At 47.5% G+C, this 14,075-nt stretch overlaps 3 protein-coding genes and 1 long non-coding RNA gene across 7 annotated transcripts; 2 read left to right on the forward strand and 2 right to left on the reverse strand.

The window, feature by feature from the left end:
- Positions 1-5: 5 nt before the first annotated feature.
- Positions 6-5,131, reverse strand: LOC116800707. Of its 2 annotated transcripts, XR_004361571.1 has the most exons (3): positions 4,966-5,131; positions 256-447; positions 6-194 (listed from the first exon to the last, which is right to left on the reverse strand). It is a non-coding gene; the product is annotated as an uncharacterized LOC116800707 (long non-coding RNA). The 2 variants fall into 2 exon arrangements; XR_004361570.1 differs by having other exon boundaries at positions 6-447.
- On the forward strand, positions 3,696-7,273 carry LOC6608660. Its single transcript, XM_002033357.2, has 3 exons — positions 3,696-4,099; positions 5,537-5,687; positions 5,743-7,273. The coding sequence occupies exons 1-3, from the start codon at positions 3,913-3,915 to the stop codon at positions 7,220-7,222; spliced, it is 1,818 nt and encodes a 605-aa protein (XP_002033393.1). The 5' UTR covers positions 3,696-3,912; the 3' UTR covers positions 7,223-7,273.
- Positions 7,274-7,284: 11 nt separating this feature from the next.
- On the reverse strand, positions 7,285-8,121 carry LOC6608661 (translocon-associated protein subunit delta). Its single transcript, XM_002033358.2, has 2 exons — positions 7,760-8,121; positions 7,285-7,700 (listed from the first exon to the last, which is right to left on the reverse strand). Exons 1-2 carry the CDS (start codon positions 7,997-7,999, stop codon positions 7,440-7,442), a joined length of 501 nt encoding a protein of 166 aa, XP_002033394.1. The 5' UTR covers positions 8,000-8,121; the 3' UTR covers positions 7,285-7,439.
- A 2,518-nt stretch (positions 8,122-10,639) lies between these two features.
- Positions 10,640-13,997, forward strand: LOC6608662. 3 transcript variants are annotated; one of them, XM_032715210.1, is made up of 3 exons: positions 10,640-11,411; positions 12,363-12,967; positions 13,117-13,997. In XM_032715210.1, the coding sequence occupies exons 1-3, from the start codon at positions 10,990-10,992 to the stop codon at positions 13,707-13,709; spliced, it is 1,620 nt and encodes a 539-aa protein (XP_032571101.1). In that variant the 5' UTR covers positions 10,640-10,989; the 3' UTR covers positions 13,710-13,997. The 3 variants fall into 3 exon arrangements, with proteins under 3 accessions (XP_032571101.1, XP_002033395.1, XP_032571102.1); XM_002033359.2 differs by having other exon boundaries at positions 13,129-13,997; XM_032715211.1 differs by having other exon boundaries at positions 12,366-12,967.
- The last annotated feature ends 78 nt before the right edge of the window (positions 13,998-14,075 follow it).

Below are 14,075 nucleotides of genomic sequence, written 5' to 3' on the forward strand. Positions count from 1 at the left end.
TGCTATTGCATTGAAAAAGATTTTCTTATCTTTATTGTCCATTAATCTGTTGCAATAAAACAATTTGGTTTATTACTTCTTTAAAGTTTAGTTGATTGCTTCCTTCGGTACTGCTTGCCAGCCGAATCCTTAGAAGAGGATCTTGATCACCGGCTCAAAGTCGAATGGTAGCCTCTTATCCTCCGGCCATAGGACTTTGAAAGGATGCACAGTATGCAATGATTAAGAAATCGATTTGTTATCTCATCCTATTACCAATATCCAAGCATTTAAAATCAAATGGGAGATCAGCAATTCATTAGCCATGACTACACTAACTAAGTACAAAGTCCGAGACAGCAACAACATCGCAATCCTTCGCTTTGCCGAATAAACCGGCGGCCATGTATTTCAAATATTTTTTAAATGTGGAGCCCAATTAGGTGTTGGTTTTAGCTAGCTAGTGGGCTAGTGGGAATAGAATAATATATTATAAAAACAAAACATGAAACCTGGGAATATAATAGTTTATAAAACATGAAAAGTAAGTAAAGCCAAACAAGCTTATAAATGCCATTTTCTTAGATACATTACGCATTATTTAAACTATGAACCAATTTATAAAGATCTTGGAACCTAATTTACTAACTTTAGAACAATGTAATAAAACATTAATGCTGAGTACTTCGTACAAATTAGGATGGTATCTTTAGCTAAATTTCACTAAAAGGTTAATATTCAAGATATTCTTTAGAACATTTGTTATTCTGGGATTTGTAAACGATTTTTAACATGGTTGTAACATATAAGGATTAGATGCATACACCTTTACGCTTAATTGTTGATAACGATCCTTTGACAAATGCATATATTAATACATAAATAAAAACTGAGGAAGGGTATTTAGACATGGGCACAGGTAAAATATATTTGTTCTACTAAGGACATTTAACAGATAAGTATGTGAGTTGATATCACAGCGACTTATGCTGGTACAGTCTTCTGAATTCTATTGATGTCTTCAGAAAACTTTAATTTGGGGCTTAATCGATGTTGCAGATATGCCAATTGGCTGGGTCAGCACAAAATACAAAATAGTTCCTGGGGGTCAATCAATTGGGTGTGGAATTAAGTAAATATGTATTGGTTGCAGATTGCATCAAAACTCCGTTAGGCGGTGTTCATATAAAAATCGCCTACATTAGGTATACGCACACCAATGGACGTAGTATATACATATGTACACTTCTAGCGTTTGCATATATAGCTGTATGTACATACATACATATGTATGTGTGTAGTATATAATGGCGGCCGCATGTATATGTATGTTATACATATGTGCACACGCAAAGCGTTCGCCTACTCCGCAGCCCGGACATCGTTTATCGATTTGCGAAAGGCAACAACACACAGCGACGGCAGCTACTACAAAAACAATCAACAACAGCTACAACAGCACAGCTTTACCAGCGGCGGTAGGCCGCTCTCCCCCGCTCGCCAGCCCCCCGCTCGCCAGCCCCCCGCTCCGTCCAGCCAGCTAGCTGGCATAGACCATAGCCCATGGCCCGTAGCCCGCCCCCCTTCCAGGCAACAACACCACAGACCCCCACAACACCCCACCCACTCTCTTTTTGCGGCACGGCTACACACAGCAGCGCATATACACACACACACTGAGAAGGAACGGCCCACACACACTCATACATACACACACGTACAGACTGGCAGGCCTTCGACGTCGAACGCCACAACGCCCAGCGACCCACTACCCGCCCGCCTCTCCACACCCTCCCTCTTTCCACTCCCCTCGCCCCCCACCATTCCACTAAATGCTGCTGCTGCTGCCACTGATGCCTTTGTTGTTGTTGTTGCTTTCCCTGCTGTTTGGGGGCTGGCTGTTGGTGATGATGATGGTGATGTTGATGATGATGGCGGTGATGATGACGTTTGGAACTGGCAAACCGGGAGCTGTGGGTGCCAGAGGGAGGGGGTGGCGATGGCTGAAGTGAGAGGGACGGTTGGGGGGTGGGGGGTAGAGCAAGAGCCGGCCGCCAGGACTTGTGCTGTGCCAAAAGAGTGAGTGAGAGAGGGAGCGAGGGGCACAGAGGCGGAGACGTCGCTGCTGCGAGTGCGAGTGGGGGCGGGCAGGGTGGTAGACGGAGGGAACGAAGAGGTTGAGGAGGACGTGGAGAGGCAGGGAGAGGAGGCGAGACGAGAGAAAAGCGAAAAAATACTTATAATAAAAGCAACAAAAAACCCGCACAAGCTGAAGAGATACAAACCTACACACGCAGCCAAAGCGCACAAGCACACACACACATACAGGCGCCGTCGTCGTCGCCTGGCTAAATATTCGCCAGTGTGTGTGTGTTTGTGTGTTAGTTTGGAAGGAGCCAAAGCGGTAGGTAAGTTAACTGGTCGTAGGTTCGCAACAACAAAACCAGAGTCGCAGCAGCACCAGAAGCAGCAAAAGAAAAAGAAGAAGAGGAAGAGGGTAGCGAGCGCGGGGAACGGGGTGGTTGCTGAGGAACGCGGATCGATGGAGCCATTTGGCTGAACCAAAAGCGAGTCCAGCAGCAGGAAAGGGGGCCCAGCGGCCGACTGTTCGCGCTTAAAGAATTTAAGGCTAAAGTAGCATCAAGAAGAGATACTAAAGGCATTTTATTTTTAAGCAAAAGTAATTGGTTGCAAATATTACTGAGCTACGTACTTGCTTTCAAGATAACAGGGTATACGATAACTTGTTCGCATATTTTTAGGGTACCCTCCACATGGTGCTCCATGTACACATGTACATACGCCCCTGAGCAGGCTCGCCCACTCTCCAATTTTGTCCGTCCTGCTCCCCCTTCCTTGCTGCAACACTCAATTTCAAACAAACCTCTTGCGCTCTCTTCTCACATCTTTCACTCTCTCAAAAGCGGCTGTCCTAGCGGTACCAAAAGCTCTGCTGAGCCAAACTGATAAGGATAAGCAAAGATCACTCTCTTGAAGCTCTCTTTGCACAATTCTCAATCGTTATGATATCCTTTCGATATGCCATTGCTTATGCTGTGACCTTGAACTTGGCTGGACGAGACGGGCACGTGACAATCAACAGTTCCATCTTCTGCATTTTAAAATGCATTTAAGCAGCTCTTGCAGCACATTTCGCCTGCCACAAAGTGCGGGCAGCATCGCAATTTTGTCGCGCTTGGGTTTCGTGTCCACACATATACATATGTATATATGCATGTATGTATGTACACAAATACATATGTATGTACATACCTAGCACTATAGTGCAACTAGCCCTCTGGTTGCTTTTTCCTTGTGGGCGGTTAACGCTCAAGCGGTGCGAACGCCCATGTTGCGCCCCTTCCCTGCCACCCACCTCCGTCAGCTCTCTGTTTTTTCGTCATGATGAGCTTGCCTGGCTGCCTGCTTGTTCTTGTTCTTCTTTACACGTCCTCCAACGACGTTCGCTGTTGGGGCCCCGCTTTTGCTGTTGCTGTTGCTGTTGTCGCTGGTGCTGCTGTTGCTGGTTGTTGTTGGTTCGGGCTGTCTATGCATGTATGTGTGAGTGTGCGTTCGTGTGTGAGTGTGCGCGCGCGGCGGTAGGTGGGGGCGGGCGGGGCAGGGCGAAGCAGGGGCGGTGCGGCCAGGGGGAGCGGTGGAGTGGGGAGCGTACTTGTGTGTGCATGCAGCTCTCGGCGGCGTCGTCGTCGTCGTCGTTTCATTCAAGTGTCCAACGTTTGCCGGAGCGGTCGCACACAGAACGGTAGTCGGATAGTCGGACGGTTGGCAGATTCCGATTTTTGCGCTCGCTCTCCCTTCCGCTCTCTCTCTTGCTCTCTCGTTCGCCCGCGCTCTCTCCTGCTGTGTACTGTTAGCAAGGAGGCGACCGAAAAATAAGAAGCTTGCCGAAACCGTTAGCAAAGCGCCGTTAGCATGAAGGATGTGAAAGTGGCGCGCGCAATTAGCGAGTCCTCGACTACGTCAGATAACACCTCCGATTTCATCGAGATCGTGAAGAAGTACGATGTGGTGTACAACAATCACAATCCGGATTACAAGAACGTTGAAGTGAAGCTGAAGGTGTGGACGCAAATCGCGGATGAGATAGGTCTTTCAGTGGGTAGGTAATAATTACAAGTAGCACCACCCCCACGTCAGCCCGGCCCACCACCAAACCCCCTTCCACACAGCATATAAGAAGGAGGCGCAGGAAATTGAATTACGTAGAACCCACGCACACTTCTGCACTGTATATACACATGTACATATATACAACCTTTGTATATGTACCTGAAAGCGGCCAAACTCAAACCGCCCGGCCTGATATTTTTCGTACGCTGGTACATATACATATGTATATAGAAACTGTACGTACATATGTGTGTGTGTGTGTCAGTTGGAGTGCGGTCGGCAAATTGCAGCGAGAAGCAGAAACAAAAAAAATAAAAGGAAAACACACTGGCACGCAGAAAAAACAAACAAAAACAGTCGATGAGCGAAAACTGCGCGCTCTCTGATGCTGAGAGAGAGAGCTAGAAAGATAGTGACCAGGCCGGAAGGGGGCGGTTGTGGGAGTGGGTAGGCGAGACCTTTTCAAAACAAAAACATTGCGCACGGCGTTGCCAGGTGCGAAACTGTTACCCAAAACAAGCAACCACCTGTGCTTCACATTTTAATAATTGCATTGCCTATATAAACGTTATTTTAACTTTTAGTCAAATATAAATACATTTTTTATATCATACATTAGTTCTATTTTAAAGTGTATTCAGTCTTAATAGATCACCCTGTGTTCTTTCAACGCCGGCTTAATTTGGGATTGTTTTTAATAAAGCAGAAATTTACTGCTTTTGAACCATACCTCTAATTAAAGTCGTGGAAGATACTAAGCATCGCTTTGCTTTTATGTATGTACAATAATATACAAAACAAGTCTCATAATTCTCAGAAATGACATAAACGTGTAAATCTAATATAATGTCTTACCAGCAATTAAGTTATATTTTGTATATGCTGTTGTCACTAGGAATACCTTTTTGAATTGAATTTTAGAAAATCAAGATTAAAATTATCTTTATTTGCGGATTTATATTCACAATATTGACGCGCAGCTCGCTTATTGCAAATTCTAATGACTTATATTAAAAACTTCAGTACGACTGCATTCGCTGGAAAAGTATTTCGTTGGTCATGAACGGCGGTCACACTGACCGAAATTTGAATTTCAAACTCGACCCACTCTACCCACTATATGTAAAAAAAAGGAAAATAATATCTAAATCTGTGTTGAAATATGGTTGAAGTATGGCTGATAACGTATTGAGCCGCATCCTTAAGAATTAGCAGTCCTGATAATAGAGTCAGCGATAAATTTGTCTTAGCTCAAAGCTTATTTTATCCTTAAAGATTAAATAATATCTGAAAATAATATTCATCAATAAACTACCAATTTTGCCATGTTGTATACTACAGTTCTATGGACCAAGTGCATAGCTTTTCAACTACTTTGTAATGTACTAACTAAATCTAAACTAATCTTATTGCATTTGATTTTCAGAGGCCTCCAAACGAAAATGGAAAAATTTAAGGGACAGTTATACAAAGTATCTTCGCTCGTTTCGCGTCGGCACAAAGACGTCCAAGAAGTACCAGTACTGGGCCCATGCGGATCACATGGATTTCCTAAAGCCCTTCCAGGGACCGGGCAGGTGAGTACTCCACACTCCAGCTCATTTGTATAATCGCCTAACTGACATTTTTTAGGAACTCTGCGAATGGAAATGGAAAATCCAACGACGAGGACGACACAGAGTGTGATTTTGGCTACCAAGTTTTGGCCAAGGCGGCCAGCAATGGAGGCGAGGATGAACTGAAGATAACCATTGCCACTGCATCGGCTGGTTGCTCATCCATGGGGACGCACACGGTTAATACCTATACTACCGCTTTGAGCAGTACTTCGGCGTCCGGCATAACATCAAGCTTGGGCGCGGCCACGCCCCCGAATATGATCTCTCCAGGCAGCAATTTGGGCGGAACAGGAGGAGGTTCTGGGTCCGTGGGACCGCAAATCCACAACAGCAATAGCAACGGCAGTGCCACCGGAAGTCTAAACTGTGCTGCAGTGGCACCGCTCAGTTCGATGACTCCACCTGCCACCAGTGGCAGTAATTCCGCCGTAGTCCTGCCCCTGCCCATCTCACCCGCATCCTCAGCCGCTGCCGCAGCTGCTGCTGTCAGCAAGGCCAATGCAAATGCCCTGGCCTCACTGGCTAACCATCTGCCCATGGGCTTGGGCGTGAGCGGACTGGCCCAGCAGATGTTCCCGCTAGCCACGCTCAAGGCGGCGGCAGTGGCTGCTGGTCTTCCCCTGCCACCCACGATCACGCCGCCTGGTTGCAGCACCGGAAGCGCAACCAATAGCAATGTCGGTTGTCTGATCATCGAGCCGCATCTCTTTGCGGCGGCCGACAACTTTAAGAAGGAACTGACAGCGGCTGCGGCTGCTGGAGCACCTCTGGGATTGTTCCAGAACCTGGCCAACCAAGTGCAGAACGCCAATCGCTTGAACGGCAGCTGCCCGAGCTTACCCATGGGCAATCCCACTCCTCCGCCGCCGCCACCAGCACCACCAGCCTCCAAAGTGCGAAGGGTACAACCATCGCCGCAAACCACGGCCATCAACCTAAGTTGCTCCGGAGGGAATTCCGGACAAACGCAGCCGCAGCAGTCAATGCAAATGCCACAAATTCAACAGCAACAACAGCAGTTGCCCGCAAAAACGCGTAAGATTTGCGATCCACGTTTTCCCAGCGATTGGGACGTCTCTGCCGTGCTGCAGGCCAACAGGGAACTCGACGCAAATACTCTTTTCTTCTTAAGTCTGGCGCGGCAGGTGCGAGCTATGCCCATGAAATTTCAGTCGCTCGCCAAGATGCGTTGCATGCGAATCGTCAGTGATTTGGAGCTAGAGCTGGAGAACTTTGATTGCAACGGGGGAGCGCCACCGCCGGATGATTCAGGCGGAGGAGGAGCTGGGAATCTAAAGTACTGCAGCATAGATACTCCGCCACCGCCACCGCAGGACGGATCCGTGGTCATACCCCCGCCGCCAGTCGGCCCCGAGGGCTCCACGGAGCACTTTGTGTATGTGATGTCGCCGTCGCGTGTGGAGAGCATGATAGACATCTCCTCCGACGAGGAGGCGACCATGAACGGAGCGCCCTCCACGGGCCAGGTTTAAGCGTATTCGTACAAGTTATCTCTTAAATTAAAATTAAATTAATCTCAGCTAGGTTCCTTCGGTTGGTCTTTCAATCAGTTTATTTTGGAGCGGCGGGTGATCCGATGCTTAGGTGTACAAAATGTGGAAAAATCTCTGGGACCCGGCAATTTGATGGTACATGACTTTATTGCGAATGAATTTCATTCAAAATCTCGATGACGAAGGCATCCTCTACTTAAGACTGCACCTTGCCCTTGGTGGTGAAGGCGAAGTAGGCGAATCCGCCGACTAAGAAGGCGGCCAGAAGCTCAGCCTTGATCCAGGGACCCTTGTAGGCACCCTTGGTGGGCACGGAAATGTCGAGCAGCGACTTCACCGATGAAACCTTGTCGCCATCGCGCTGAGCCTTGCGTACATTGGCATAGCCGTCCTCGTCGAAGAGACGCACCTGAACATTGCCGCTGCTGCCCTGCTTGATATCCTCCACCCAGCTCACCTAGTGCGGAACAGAGATTAGCCTTTGCACAAAAGCTGACGCGGCTGCTACTGGCTCACCTGGTACTTGTTGTCGCCCACCTTGGCCACCGGCACCACCTTGCCGCAGGGGAACTCGGCGAACAGGCTGGCGGGAGCGGCTCCGCTGCACTGCAGCGTGAACTCGCCCACATGGGCCAGCTGGGTCAGAATCGTGGCATCCTGGGTGCTGAAGGAGCTCACGGTGGCCTTGCAGCTTCCGTAGACGCCGGACGCACAAACGGCGGCAATCAGGCAAATGGCGAACAGTTGACGGGACATCTTACTCAAGTTTTGAGGTGGTTTTTATTTAGTAATCAGTGGAATAAGGCGGAACTCTGCGGCTATCCAACTCGGCGACCAGCGACTTTCTTTCTCTCTGCAAGCGAACGCCACGACAGCACCGTACATACGTCACGTCACTTGACAGCTACGAAAATTGCCGAAGTCGTTCCAGGTCGATGGTCACACTGGTTGTGGCCAGGGCTGAAAGCACTCAGTCGAGAATAGCTACAAAATAGCTAGTAGCCCGTGTTAAATGTTTCCGATTTTTACGTGTTATTACTGAAAATACTGTTTTAGAAAGCGGTTTTAGATGTTTTAAAAACATTTATCCACACCTATGTAAAATCTATATGTTAAGATAGCTCAAGAAATGTTAAGTTAAGGAGAGATTTCATTTGTTGTTTGAATATATTAGCAATTACTACGTATATGTAAACAAAATATATAAAATTCCTGTTTGCCGTTTAAAAGTATTAAGAATTAGTACTTATACATAAAAAATATATACAAATATGGCATTTTATTTGGAAGAAAGTAAATGAAATCTTTTCTAATAAAATCTGTAGATTTAATTTCCTCCCATATCAATTCAATTTCTATGGATTTCAATACCACTGAAATATCTTATTTTAAAATAAAGAAAAAGTACATTAAAGTTTAATTTAAAGAAATAAAATTAAAATCATATATTAAAATTGGAATGACAATTTATACTTGATTAGCGGGTTAAATCTCTGTAGTCTCATTTTGCTTGAAAGAGTGAAGTTCATATTAAATTCTATATTACATTTATATGTACATATATTATACATTTAAACAAAATTGGAATGTTTCAAGCAAAAATTTCTCAGCTACGATCGAGTACCGAATGCAATTCATCAGTTTGGAGGATGCTGCTTCAGATCGCTATGGCCGATATAGAAGTCGAGTCTTAAGGTCATACATTTCAAAAATATTGAAAGGAAACTAGCCTCAGATCAAATAGAACTTTTATCCGATTGGTGGCTTAATTTTTATTTAGGCAAATCCATAAAGTTCCTTTGTTAAAACGATTTTGAGGCGATTATATTTGCAATACATTTACGTGGGGCTGACTTTGAAATATATAAGTATCTATTTCATTTAAAGTCAATAGATAAAGTCCAGGCCGTTCCAGTCACAGTAATTTCGTACCGACTGCACTTCTAATTAAAATAAGTTTTCGTCTGACAGTTTTGCTATGGTGCCGTTCTGTGATCGGTTACGACTTAGTCCAATATTTATGGCACTTCGATTGCAATTGATTTCGAATTGCAGCAGTCAGAGGAAGCGAGAGTCCTGTCCAAACGGCAGGCAGTCTTCAAAGTCGGGCCATAAGCATTGAGTATTGGCTGGTGGCAGTGATTAATGCCCATCCAACTCGAATGGGGCTTTCAGCTTTGTTTTAAGTACATTTTATTGGCAATCGGAAAATCGGATACTATCGTACAAATACTTTGGCTAACAGGCATACGAGTGTATGTGGCTGTGACCTTGAAGTGGGCCTGATTTGGTTTTGCTTTTTTTTCGGTTTTATGCCATTTTGTGTTTGTGTTTGCCGCCACCGCTCGAGTCGGCTCCACCATTCTGCTATGTTCGTTACTTTCCTTTGATTGCCACCGCGCACGGAACTTTTCCACCGAACTTTGCATGTCTTTGATGAATTTGAAATTGTCACAAATGTGAAAGTTTTTCACTTGCCATCCCGTCCGGTGCCCATTCGCAGATACAGATACTCATACTAATATCCGCATTGTGACAACAACTGAATTTGCATCTAACATTTCGCTGACATTGAGCGACTTGTACGCATTTCTCCTTCCTCCTCTCACCTTCTTCCCTTTTCCTGCTTTTTTTTTGGCCACTATATTCATTCATTCATGACCGGATTTGCATATTGCCAAAAAATGCCGTAATCCTTTCGATTAAGAGGCGCTCGGTGGGTGGTCCGCAAATGAAAACAAAAGTTCGTGCGGGTTCATTGAGTCGCAGTCGAAAACTTGCCAGACCCACCGAAAGTGCACGTGTCTTTGGGGGCAGGAGTGGGTTGATCCGGGGTTGGCAGGTGGATCAACGGGTGCATTGCGCAAAATCAAGTGCACTCTGACCGGAAACTAAATTGGTACTTAGAATGCTAAAATAGAACCAGACATGATTGTGTATAAGCCATGTTTCGGCATTCTATATTGATTTTCATAGTATTTCAACAACTCGAGGGTAGCCATATCATTAAAATATTACACTAAACATAAGTTTTTTAAAATTTTTTTTCATATATGAAACGAACCATTATTAACAGGAAACATTTATTAATCGAGCACAATAGCTCACATTTTTTTTTTTAATTTTTCCTAGATCTCTCCCATTTCTTTCAGTGTATTTCGGTGGATGGTTGTCTGACTTGTGGGTGTGAGCAGGAAATGGAACAAAGAACCGAACTGTAAGGAGAGCCTGAGCCAGCATAACAGGCGACTCCTTGCCAACGTTGCGATTTTGTTGATTGTTTGTTGGCAACATAAACGAACCACCTCCAAAAAAAAAAAAAAAACCGATTCCGATTCCGGTTCGGATTCCGAAATTCTTCATTCACAAAACGCAGTCGGTGCAGGGCATTCGAGCCAAGTGGACGTGGAAGCCACCTCGATCTCGGCCAGACGGGGATCGCATTTGCAAAGTGGCTTTCGCTTTCGTGACGGATCACGGTTTACGGTTGGCGGCTCGTTGGTGCCTCGCTCGTGGGTTTCCATTTCAGACCGTCTGCTTTGTTGACAAAGTTATTGCCTCCGGCTTAATGACTTGGTAATTGATTTGCATTCGATGTGCCACATTGATTGGCAATCGAATCGTAAGGCACCCCTCTTGCAACTCCGGCCCAGAAGCTCTTCACCATCGAGGGCCCACTCCATTCCGGCAACCGCTCATTGTCACCGTTGCTAATCAAGGTTATCAAGGATAAACTGGCTGTCACCATGTCGCTGTCTGTGGCCAGCCGTCGTCGCCTCCAGACGACAAACGCTGCATCGTCCGTGGTGAACCCATCCTCATCCACTTCCGGCGGGCGCTATCACCTGCCGCTGTCCGTGCGGAAGCAGCACTCCTTCATCGAGCCAACGTCCAGATTCTCGACCCAGCAGAGGGGCTACCTCTCCAGAGGACTCTCCGTCGGCCGATCCATCGAGAACATCCGCCAGAAGCTCTATCCCGTGGGCAGGCAGGCGTCTCTGGCCGTCGAGGAGACCGCGCCGCGTACTGCACCACGCATCACAGCGTCACAGGTGCAGGGCTTACGGCTGCGGGATAGAAGTCTGGTGGCCTGGTCTTCCACTTCGTCATTGCTAAAGGACCAGGAGCCGGAAAGGGCTGCACAGGTGGAACAGCCCGAGGACAAAATGTGAGTACTGTAACTAGATGATATGATGATAATATGCTGAATATGAACAGGAACTTGTAGCTTTATCTAACTAAACTAACTAAAGGATTATTTCTAAAGGGTTAGTTTAAATTACCTATAACATTCCTGAAGTGTCGAAAGGGTCATAAGCTACATAAATTTGGTGGATTGTCGCACCTATGGAAACCCACCGGGGATCCCATTGTTTGACCTTCCTGCCAGCAAGTTGGGTGCGTATTGGGTACCACCCACTGCCTGCGTATTCGTAATAAGCCCCATGAATCCGGCCGTAAATGCTGTCCCGATATCATCTATATAAATATGCCGAAAGTGACACTTTCGATATGGGCGTCGCGTCAAGTTGTGTGTGCAATTTGCATGCTTCACGCCCAAATCAAACGTCTAAAGTTTTATGTTCCAGTGCATAACACACGCTAGACATGCTCGAGGTAAGGAGCCAATGGAAGGAGCCGGCGACTCCCACGCAAAAGACCGACCCACCGCCTGGCGGCACACTTAAGTCGATCATTGGCTCGAAACGCTGACAAGATAGCTGGCTGAAAACGGAAAACTTGCCTGATAGCAGCGGCGGCGGGTTCAACGGCCACCAGATTCGTCGACTCACTTTCATCGGGCCGGCTTTTCGGGCGCCAATTGGCAACGTAATTGACATGGTTTCCTTTCACCCGTGCCCGGTGGGTGTGCCGGAACCCAACACCCAATTTAATTTCTATTTCTGTGCCTTGCATGATTCGGAATCGAGAACAGCATAAATTGCCCCGCAACTAATGCCAAATAATTTGATTTAAATTTAGCCGGGTGGCGGGAGTAGGTCACTCGAAACTTTCCATTTTCATTTCCCACTTCCCTCATGCTTTTCCACATGCATTTCCATTTCCAATTCGATATCCGTTACATTCTGTAGCTCCTATTTTCATTATCCGTTTGCAGCAGCGCCAAGGCGGACAAGAATCGCATTAATCTGAACATAGTGCTGTCGCAGACCATAAGGGCCACCAACGAGAGAGAGCAGGAACCGGAACCGGAAGTGGACGCGGACCTGGAAGCGGAGCGAGCCAGCGACATCGAGGGCAGCCATCCGGTGGAGAACCCGGACATCCAGTTGAGCATCTCGCCGGCTCTGACCGTCCAGAGGCGTCCGCCTTTGGTGCGTGCTATGTCCGCTCCGGTCCGCGGACTGGACGAGAGCAGCAAGGGCGTCATAGCCGCCAGCAAGCGCAGCCAGCAGAAGTTGCGCAGACGCAAGATCTTCACGAGAACGCCCTCGTCCTCCGTACCGCTCGATGTCATCGGGGACAACTCTACGTCCTCCGTCGCCGGAAACGCCTCCAAGAAGGCTTTGAATCGGGCGCGCAGCGTTGTTGCCCCCGATGTGATTACCCTGGTGTCCCTGTTGAGTTCCGAGGGCAGCGACTCCGAGAGGGAGGATAACAGTTCAGTGGCGGTATCGTCGCCGCCAACTGTCGGATCGGAAAAACAAACATCGGGCGCCTCGCAGCGAAGGGCGCCTTTGTTGAGGAAGACGGGCAAATCGGGTAAGTGCCAAGATCTGCTTTGCCACCGGTTGGGGGATCGGGTTAAAATCTGGCCATTTCAAGGTCTATAAACTAAACAATTTCAACTAAAGAATACATTTTTCGTTGAACTGTAAAGCCATTGAAACCGAACTAAAGCTTTCTGGCAGTCTCGTTTCAAGACAGCTATCCGCCCACCTTCCAACTGGCCTCCAAGGAGTACTCGCACATGATACGCCGAGGATCGATAGCACCTCTGGCCGCCCGAATCCGAGCCAATCGACCGCCCACGGCGCCGCCAGTTTCCATTTTTCTGACCGACGTCCAGGCCAAAATGGACCAGCAGCCGAAGAAGGAGGGTGGAGCTGACCCACCCGTTGCCACCTTGTCGCCGGACGAGGCCAAGAAGGAGAACAACAACAATGCGGCCAACTGCGAGGACCAACAGCCGCAGCCGGATCACAACTATCCGGCGTATGTGCGCAGTCTGAAGGAACGCGAGTGCTGGAAGTTGCACCAGAAGATGGGCGCCAAGGGCGTCAGTGTGAGCTATGAGACGGTGTTGAGGGGCATGCTCACGCCCACGGAGTTCCGGCACTTCCAAAAGCAGCGGGAGCAGGAGGAGGCCCGGATCCTCGAGGAGGCGGAGGCCGCCGAAGCGGCTGCTGCAGCCGCAATCCTCGAGAGCGGCGAAAAGGAGGGTCGCAAGCCTCCAGTCACGGCCATCGAACGCCTCTCGGAAGCTCTGCTCCAGAGCAAGTAGGGAACTGACGGATGGGAAACCAAGTTCCAGTTCCATGGAACCCGACCATTAAATTGCATTTGCCCCTAGAGGATGTAGTAGTAGTAGTGGAGCACTCGTTAAAACGCAATCGCACCCCGCTGAGACACCATATCGGCGTCCACCCGTAGTTCTAGACAAACCGTAGATCCATTGAACCCGTATTTACTGTATGGCGGAACTCAAGCTTACGTGGACGCTGAGCCTGGCCAATAATTGTAGACCCAACGTAGATCCTTAACAATAAAGAGTACTAGAAGACACCTAAAAGCCAGAGATGGGATAACTTTTTGGGTAATATTTATTGATAAATATGGATAATATTTATTCGATATTACAAAGCAACAA

This window comes from Drosophila sechellia, chromosome 2R (assembly GCF_004382195.2).
Source record: "Drosophila sechellia strain sech25 chromosome 2R, ASM438219v1, whole genome shotgun sequence".
In the NCBI taxonomy this organism is placed as follows: domain Eukaryota; kingdom Metazoa; phylum Arthropoda; class Insecta; order Diptera; family Drosophilidae; genus Drosophila; species Drosophila sechellia.

Coding starts and splice junctions, on each gene's coding strand:
- LOC6608661 (XM_002033358.2), bottom strand. CDS start 7,999: ATGTCCCGTCAACTGTTCGCCATTTGCCTGATTGCCGCCGTTTGTGCG. Junction 7,701..7,759: donor TGGGCGACAACAAGTACCAG/GTGAGCCAGTAG, acceptor GTTCCGCACTAG/GTGAGCTGGGTGGAGGATAT.
- LOC6608662 (XM_032715210.1), top strand. CDS start 10,990: ATGTCGCTGTCTGTGGCCAGCCGTCGTCGCCTCCAGACGACAAACGCT. Junction 11,412..12,362: donor GAACAGCCCGAGGACAAAAT/GTGAGTACTGTA, acceptor ATCCGTTTGCAG/CAGCGCCAAGGCGGACAAGA. Junction 12,968..13,116: donor GAGGAAGACGGGCAAATCGG/GTAAGTGCCAAG, acceptor GCTTTCTGGCAG/TCTCGTTTCAAGACAGCTAT.
- LOC6608660 (XM_002033357.2), top strand. CDS start 3,913: ATGAAGGATGTGAAAGTGGCGCGCGCAATTAGCGAGTCCTCGACTACG. Junction 4,100..5,536: donor TGAGATAGGTCTTTCAGTGG/GTAGGTAATAAT, acceptor TTTGATTTTCAG/AGGCCTCCAAACGAAAATGG. Junction 5,688..5,742: donor CCCTTCCAGGGACCGGGCAG/GTGAGTACTCCA, acceptor GACATTTTTTAG/GAACTCTGCGAATGGAAATG.